At 37.2% G+C, this 9,354-nt stretch overlaps 1 protein-coding gene across 1 annotated transcript; it reads right to left on the minus strand.

The window, feature by feature from the left end:
* Nucleotides 1-1,276: 1,276 nt before the first annotated feature.
* On the minus strand, nt 1,277-3,053 carry LOC139892247 (uncharacterized). The gene is made up of 2 exons (XM_071875291.1): nt 2,990-3,053; nt 1,277-2,849 (listed from the first exon to the last, which is right to left on the minus strand). Exon 2 carries the CDS (start codon nt 2,746-2,748, stop codon nt 1,531-1,533), a length of 1,218 nt encoding a protein of 405 aa, XP_071731392.1. The 5' UTR covers nt 2,749-2,849; nt 2,990-3,053; the 3' UTR covers nt 1,277-1,530.
* Between the last annotated feature and the right edge of the window lie 6,301 nt (nt 3,054-9,354).

Below are 9,354 nucleotides of genomic sequence, written 5' to 3' on the forward strand. Positions count from 1 at the left end.
CATTCGGCCAAAATTTCTTCTTCTTCCGCAGTCCAATGCATTAATTGACGTTTTGGCTTTTCGCTTCCTTCGGTTACTTTAGTTTTTCCTTTTCTTTTAGCTTTTTGTTTTTCGGTCTCGGGTTGTGTTTCGGGTACGGTTTCAACCGTCAGTTGTGTTAAATTTTGTGGCATGTATGGAAGTTGTTGTTGTTGAGATTGTGAAAAGAATTGTTGTTGGTTAATAGGAAATTGTGGTTTTGTATAGTATGGATTCATGTTTTGATATTGTAATTGTTGTTGAAATGGTAGTGTTGGTGGTTGAACAAATTGTAATTGTTGTTGAAATGGTAGTTGTTGTGATGGAACAAATTGTTGTTGTTGTTGTTGAGAAAAACTAGTTTAGCTTGGAAACAATTGCTAGCTTGGTTCGATGATGAATGATTCGGTGACGGGATTGGATTGTTTAACATATGGTTGAAGAAATCGTTGTTATTTGGTTGAGACATTTTTTTTGGAATGGAAGATTGAAAGTGTATGAGTGTTTGAGATTGAATAAAGATTAAGAGTGTTGAGTGGCTATGTTTGTGTAGTATGTGATTGTATATATAGATAGATAAATAAATATGTAAAAGAAAAAAAATAAATAAAAATTAAAGAATCTAGCCGTTGGGGAAAAAAGAAAAAAGAAATTAAGTGGGCCCCACATTCGACCGTTAGAGTCGTGAGGGGTCTCACTGGCGGACCGGGTGGCGGAATGCTGGTGGTGGGCGTGAGAGGGTGGCGGACCAGTGGCGGGTTGGGTGGCGGACCACTACAAGTGGCCTAAACTTGATTACTTTCTAATATCTCCGTGCACGTAGTAGTGATTATTATCCTGTTATTATCGTGTAGTATTCGGTATAATACTTCTAGTTTGGTTTAAGGTTTTTCAAGATCTTTAGGAAGGCTCGTTTATAAATAGTTATCGTTTAGTTGGTTGCTTTTTTATGTACTAGCTTCCACGTTTATTTTTATTTTCTGTTGAGGGCGTTTTCTTTTGAAAAATGATCTCACTTCTATATAATTGTTTCTATATGAGTTTTCGTTATTTTTGCCAAAAAAAAAATGTTGTAGTGATCATGCTTATAGCTTTGTACAGGGATATCTTATCAATAAAATGTTGCATTCTCGGAGCAAGATGTCGTTTGAAGTCAATTATATTATGTTGCTTAATGTTGAAGTTGATACTAAATTCTGTAAACTCAAGCTAGTTGCAAGTTGAAACCAATATGGAACTTAACCAGGTAGAACTACTTCAAATACAGCGTTTTGTGTTGGTTGTCCTTGAATACTGAAATCATAAGGTCCTTGAATACAAATCATCAACTTCAGAAATATAATATACATTCAAACATTGAATGGCCAATGTCATTCTTGAGAACAAAACTTTACATCAATAATATCATAATCTGTAAGACCATAAATTTTGGTCAATGTTGGTCAATAATACGCCTGCACATTTCACAGACCATTGATGCAATAAGATGTCATTAAGTACATTTTCCGACTGTCACAAGTACCAATCATCTTCTTCTTCCTCATCATCACTATCCGATAAGTAATCACTCACATCATCTTCATCAAATTCATCTTCTTCCCCTTCAGAAAACACCGAAATCTTGGACTGATTAAACTCACTCCTTTTCGCCACTAACTTATCCAAAACACCATCTAAAATCATACTCTTTTCGTCACCATCAAAACTCGACACATATTCAACATCACCATCATCAACAAACTCACTATCTCTACTCCTAATCACCAAATCCTCTTCACTAATCTCACCACGCTCAACTCGACCCCACGAAATCCACACATCCGCTTGCCGCCCCAACGCTCGATCCCAATCACCAACAACAACCGTTCCCAAATTTGACTCTTTTGCCCTTCTTAACATCTCAACAAAATCTGAATCATCCGATACCAAAACCAACCAATCAATCCCTCTACTCATTGAATGCATCATTTGTCTTTTCAACGCCCAATCCGCCGCTTGCGGCTTATCCTCAACCGTCTTAACAAACACCCCGGCCCGCCTCAACTCACCCGCCAACCCATACCCCACTTTCGGCGTAATTAAACTCCTCGCAGCTTCCATATACTTATGATTCCCACTAATAAACCTCTCTTTAAAACGTTGCCGTTTCTTTCCTTTTAATGATTTCATTCTATTCATTTTCTTTTCCCTTTCTTTAACATGTAACTGTTTAAAATGTTTCTTTAAATCTAAATTAGTCTTACATTTACGACCACAAACACTACAAATATACAGTTCAGAAGGAGTAGAAAGACCTTTTCGTTCGTTAATATCTTGAACGCGTTGATCACGGCGTTGATCGCGTACCCAATGAGGAAGATGAATAAACGCGTGACGATTCGCGTAAGCAGACATGTCGACAATTTCACCGAAATGACTAGCGACAGTTTTGAGAGCAAGTGCCGCGTTGTAAGGGGGCCCACGTGGAGGTTTGTTATCGAGGTCCCATAAGATGACGACTTTTTTAGGTTTGACAGTGAAGATTCCATCTTTGGTTTCTACCATGTCGATATCGGATGGGTGGTGATTGGCGGTGGCAGAGAGTGTGGTTGAACGGCGGCATTGGCGGATTTTGGTGGTGGGGAGTTTGAAGGAGTGATAACATTGTTGGGATGTATGTGGGGATTTGAAACTGGGATTCAAATTAAAAGTGAAAGATAGGTTTTCTATTGATTTACAGAGTAGATTCATTTGAATGATTTCATATGTATTGATGGATTAGGGTATTATTTTTTGTGACTTCAAATCTCAAATTAATAGTCAGATACACAAATTCCCTCATGTAACTCAACCTAAAAATCAATTAAACACAATAAACATATAAAGCAACAGAGAAATTGAAATTTAATAAGGTAAATGAAAGAGAGAAAAAAGAGTGATAACAAACAGTAATACAAGCAAAAGAAGTAAGATGTATGAGCTTTAAACTTACCAGGTTATAAAGAGTAACGTGATTTTGTAATGGTGTTTCGATTGGTTTGCAGAGTTAATTCATTTGGTTGATTTCATGTATGGATAAGGGAATTGGGATTTTGAGATGAACAGAGTGGAATAATACTCGCGAAATGAAAGGAAGCAATTGGGCTAGTTGTTTATTTAGGCCCATTGTTTTCAGATGAATTTGGGCTAGCTGTGTTTATCATCCCAATACATTGCAATACTCCTATCCAAACTCGAACAATCTTGTAGAGTGCGGGTAAAAAAAACAAATAGCTAAACTTAATTAAAATCAGTACTGTTTACTAAACCAAAAGAATTTTACAACTGGTAACACATATAGCACATTTTACCATGAACTAAAAATAGTCAAAAACTACCATATGCTAACACTTTAATTATTAATCAATAAAAATAAAAGCCCCCGTTAACAACACGAAAAATAAGAATTAATAACCTGATTGTTTTGCATTTAGTTTATAACGAGGATAAAGAACCGCGCTTCATTGCGGGATGATTTTGATCAGTTAATGGTTGTTTAACTTAACTTTTTAAAAACGGTTAACTGTTGTTTGGATGGTTTTTGTCGGTTAGCGATCAGTTAATTTAACATCTAAAAAGACGGTTAACGCTCGAATAACTAAACGTTTAAAAAGAGTGAAAAGAAAAGGGGGAAAATGTAGTTAAAAAAGTTGTTAAAAAACGGTGATGAAAAAAAAAAAAAATTTAAGAAAAAAAATTAAATACATATTTATCAAAGTACCTCCAAAGTTGAGGGAAAAAAATTAAATACATATTTATCAAAGTACCTCCAAAGTTGAGGGTATTTAAATTTATACTTGTGCTATGGTGAATAGTAAAAGTGTCACCATTATTATTAGTATTAGTTATAGTTATTATTATTATTATTATTATTATTATTATTATTATTATTATTATTATTATTATTACTATTATAATAATAATAAACTTAAAAGTTTTAAAACTTACAAAAAATTAGTGGGAAGCCTAGAGACAATCTGGGCCCCCACACCTCTAGCAATAGCAAAACCTATCCTAGTAAAAATATGAGCAGCAGCACTGGCACCAATATCTTGCGCCATCGAACTCTTCTGAACCCGCTTTAGCAAAGAAACAGCCTCCTTCTCTAATTCCCCAAGGGAAGAAAATGAGAAAGGAATGAAACCATAACCAAACGCCAGACAACTAGATTCGTACTTGACCCACTTCCGACGAGCCGCATCAATCACAGCACGTCCAGGGACAAAGTCAGAAAGCCCAGACTGTGTCAAAGGAGAAGACCCTGTCAAGTCAACACAAACATCGCGACCACAATCCCAGGAATAAAGTTACACATCTGCAGGTCTGAGGGCCCTGTCGTTCCCTCCAGACAACCCAATGTCAACCTCCTTTCTCGCTGAAATCCCAGATCGATAACAAACATCAACAAGGGAATCCCGGACAATATTATGTCGATGCTTATTATTATTATTATTATTATTATTATTATTATTATTATTATAATTATATAATAATAATAATTATAATAATAATTATAATTTACTCCGCATAATCAGATTAAATACAGGTCAAAGTGTAGACGATTGTAGAAACTAGATCCACAGACCACATGTAAACATCTAAAAATTAACTAAGCTTTCTTTTAGCAGAAAACGAACGCGTTAGCAGAAAAAATAAAATTACCAAAAGTCTACCCTGTTCGCACATGTAAGTGGTACGGTGATTGGATACGGTTGTGCACCTGTCACTTCCACCTCAAATTCCCTACCTCTTCTACATCATTACCACAAATACAGAGTACATACAATCTATACTTGATCAAGCATACAATAATCGGGTCGGGTTCGGTCCATGCTTGACATCATTGAAAGGGGATTTAAGGGTCAATTGAGTTTAACTCTTCGGTCTGGAGTACCATGAATAACCCCTCGCGAGATGAGGATCTCAACAGGGGTGGTTAAACATAGATCCACCATCAGCGGATAGTCCGGTTACCGATGGCTCGCGTCGAGGATACGGTTTATGTTCAAGGAACGTTACCTGTATATCCAGAATAGCTAGTGAAATGCTATGAGTCCGGTAGCGCGGGTAAGGGAGGCGCTATGTAGATAGCGCGACTGGTTCGTACGTAGATACCGAAAATAGTATGTGTGTAACTTCCCAAAAAACCAGCCCCTTTCCTTGTGATTCGAGTCCGTTATTTATAGCTACAGTGATGTTCGTTTATTGGAGCCACGTGTTCCACGTTGCTTTCTTGTCTGCACTACCTGATCATTCCATGGAGGGGACCAGAGAACAGTACTATTACCTTTTTTCGCTAGCTGTCGGCCCTTGTACAGAGATCGCGGTAAGTACAGGACACGTAATCTTTATGCAGCGCGTCATCATCAAGTTGGCGGCCCCTAGCGCACATTTACTTGCGCCAGAAGTGCTATAGCGTGGAGGATATGCACATGGTGCAAGTGCGATGCGCAACACGAGCCAATCGGGTATGCGTATCATTAAGTCCCCCCAGTTCGATATTATGCGCAAGTATTGCGCATGGTGTCGAACTCAACTGCTATTAATTCCATGACAGGTGTGACGTGACAGCCGTTACATCACCCTTCATGTTTCATTAAATTCTCTTCTTTGCTTGTCCTCTGACATGTGTACGGTCAAGATCCATTATGACCGTCTCTTCCCCTTCTATAAATAGAACTTTCTTCATGCATTTTTCACTTTTCTTGCTTTTCTCTTTCTGGCATGGCTTATAGCGCCGACCTTTTCAACGTTGGCTCTATTCCTTCATCCATCTCCGTCGAATACGTAGCGCATATCTCAAAGTGCTATCCCCCATCAGATCCTTGTCGCCCGTCGTTCCTGGTCGTTTAGACCGGGCCAACCGTGCTCCTAGCGGAAAAGTGGTCGTTTATAGTGTAGTTTTTGAGCGGGAAAATATGTGCATTCCGCCTACGAATTTCATCTTGCGCGTGCTTTCTCATTTTAACATTGGCGTGGTCAGCTGGATCCTGACAGCGCTTGCCGCCTTGTTGTTTTCCAGTTGTGGTGCAGAGCGCACGATTTTATTCCTACGGTGAATTTATTCAAGAACATATTTTCTTTTGATCGGTTTGATGCAGACTGGTTCTCTTTCCGCGACAATGTTCGCTTTACTGGTAAACCATTGGATGAGAATCCACGTGACTGGTAAGAGCGTTATTTCTTCGTGGATGGCACCTTCGTCCTGTCAGAGTTCTCAAATGTGAGTGCTTGGCAATATGGTTTTGACGGGGGTTTAAATACGGCGCCACCTCTAAGTTCAAGCGAAAGGTCAATGCTGGATAAATGTGTAGGCCTCGCGCTTCCCTTACGTGCGTATAGCAACAGCGTGTTGTATGTTGGTGGGATATCCAAGCATTGGCCAGATCCCAACTACTATCCTCACTTCAGTCGTCACTTGCAAGGTATGTAGAGCTATTTACTTTCTTCCCTTATACTCCTTCCTTAACACTTCTTCCCTTTGTTGACAGCGATTCCCTTCTCCGAGTACCTCGAGTTCTCTTCTTCTACTTCTGTGGTGGTGGATCGTATGCCTTTAGGGAAAGGTTTTTCGACTAAGCGCCCCATCACCGCAGCTTCTGCTTCTAGCTCTTCACGTAGGAAGAAGAAGAAGAAGAAGAAGAAGAAGGTTGCGGCGCAATATACTGATTTACCCAAGCGATGTCCTCGTGGGACACTCGTTCCGCCACATCGTGACGCACCTGCTCCGAAAAAGCGCAAAAGATCCGCTGCTTCTTCCCCATCAAAGCGCGCTCGCACTGGTATGTTACGCACCTCCTTTGTTACATATTTTGCTTGCGCGTCAGCATTACTTACTATTATTATTCCTATACAGATGACGGGCGCGGCAGTAACGCGAAAGGGAGCGTGGATAGACCTCATCCGTCCCCCATTCAGATCGATAGCGATTCCTCTGTTGAAAAGCAGCGCCCGGACTCGGCGGGCTCTTGTAAGGGTAAGAACGTCCAAAGCCCCGGGCCGAGCAACGAATCCTCCGACGATGAATTCTCCGTAATGAGGGACACCATAATGCGCCTTTGCGAAAAACTTGACATCGCGCAACAGGCCAATAAAAAGATTCAGGCGCAACTAGATCGTGCTAACTGTAGTGACCCGAACTTTTCCATGTTTATATATATTAATTGAGATTGATATTTACATGATTAAATGTTTCCAACATGTTAAGCAATCAAACTTGTTAAGACTTGATTAATTGAAATATGTTTCATATAGACAATTGACCACCCAAGTTGACCGGTGATTTACGAACGTTAAAACTTGTAAAAACTATGTGATGACATATATATGGATATAAATATAGTTAACATGATACTATGATAAGTAAACATATCATTAAGTATATTAACAATGAACTACATATGTAAAAACAAGACTACTAACTTAATGATTTTTAAACGAGACATATATGTAACGATTATCGTTGTAAAGACATTTAATGTATATATATCATATTAAGAGATATTCCTACATGATAATATCATGATAATATAATAATTTAAAATCTCATTTGATATTATAAACATTGGGTTAACAACATTTAACAAGATCGTTAACCTAAAGGTTTCAAAACAACACTTACATGTAACGACTAACGATGACTTAACGACTCAGTTAAAATGTATATACATGTAGTGTTTTAATATGTATTTATACACTTTTGAAAGACTTCAATACAATTATCAAAATACTTCTACTTAACAAAAATGCTTACAATTACATCCTCGTTCAGTTTCATCAACAATTCTACTCGTATGCACCCGTATTCGTACTCGTACAATACACAGCTTTTAGATGTATGTACTATTGGTATATACACTCCAATGATCAGCTCTTAGCAGCCCATGTGAGTCACCTAACACATGTGGGAACCATCATTTGGCAACTAGCATGAAATATCTCATAAAATTACAAAAATATGAGTAATCATTCATGACTTATTTACATGAAAACAAAATTACATATCCTTTATATCTAATCCATACACCAACGACCAAAAACACCTACAAACACTTTCATTCTTCAATTTTATTCATCTAATTGATCTCTCTCAAGTTCTATCTTCAAGTTCTAAGTGTTCTTCATATATTCTACAAGTTCTAGTTACATAAAATCAAGAATACTTTCAAGTTTGCTAGCTCACTTCCAATCTTGTAAGGTGATCATCCAACCTCAAGAAATCTTTGTTTCTTACAGTAGGTTATCATTCTAATACAAGTTAATAATCATATTCAAACTTTAGTTCAATTTCTATAACTATAACAATCTTATTTCAAGTGATGATCTTACTTGAACTTGTTTTCGTGTCATGATTATGCTTCAAGAACTTCGAGCCATCCAAGGATCCGTTGAAGCTAGATCCATTTTTCTCTTTTCCAGTAGGTTTATCCAAGGAACTTAAGGTAGTAATGATGTTCATAACATCATTCGATTCATACATATAAAGCTATCTTATTCGAAGGTTTAAACTTGTAATCACTAGAACATAGTTTAGTTAATTCTAAACTTGTTGCAAACAAAAGTTAATCCTTCTAACTTGACTTTTAAAATCAACTAAACACATGTTCTATATCTATATGATATGCTAACTTAATTATTTAAAACCTGGAAACACGAAAAACACCGTAAAACCGAATTTACGCCGTCGTAGTAACACCGCGGGCTGTTTTGGGTTAGTTAATTAAAAACTATGATAAACTTTGATTTAAAAGTTGTTATTCTGAGAAAATGATTTTTATTATGAACATGAAACTATATCCAAAAATTATGGTTAAACTCAAAGTGGAAGTATGTTTTCTAAAATGGTCATCTAGACGTCGTTCTTTCGACTGAAATGACTACCTTTACAAAAACGACTTGTAACTTATTTTTCCGACTATAAACCTATACTTTTTCTGTTTAGATTCATAAAATAGAGTTCAATATGAAACCATAGCAATTTGATTCACTCAAAACGGATTTAAAATGAAGAAGTTATGGGTAAAACAAGATTGGGTAATTTTTCTCATTTTAGCTACGTGAAAATTGGTAACAAATCTATTCCAACCATAACTTAATCAACTTGTATTGTATATTATGTAATCTTGAGATACCATAGACACGTATACAATGTTTCGACCTATCATGTCGACACATCTATATATATTTCAGAACAACCATAGACACTTTATATTTGAATGTTGGAGTTAGCTATACAGGGTTGAGGTTGATTCCAAAATATATATAGTTTGAGTTGTGATCAATACTGAGATACGTATACACTGGGTCGTGGATTGATTC

This window comes from Rutidosis leptorrhynchoides, chromosome 2 (assembly GCF_046630445.1).
Source record: "Rutidosis leptorrhynchoides isolate AG116_Rl617_1_P2 chromosome 2, CSIRO_AGI_Rlap_v1, whole genome shotgun sequence".
Taxonomy (NCBI): domain Eukaryota; kingdom Viridiplantae; phylum Streptophyta; class Magnoliopsida; order Asterales; family Asteraceae; genus Rutidosis; species Rutidosis leptorrhynchoides.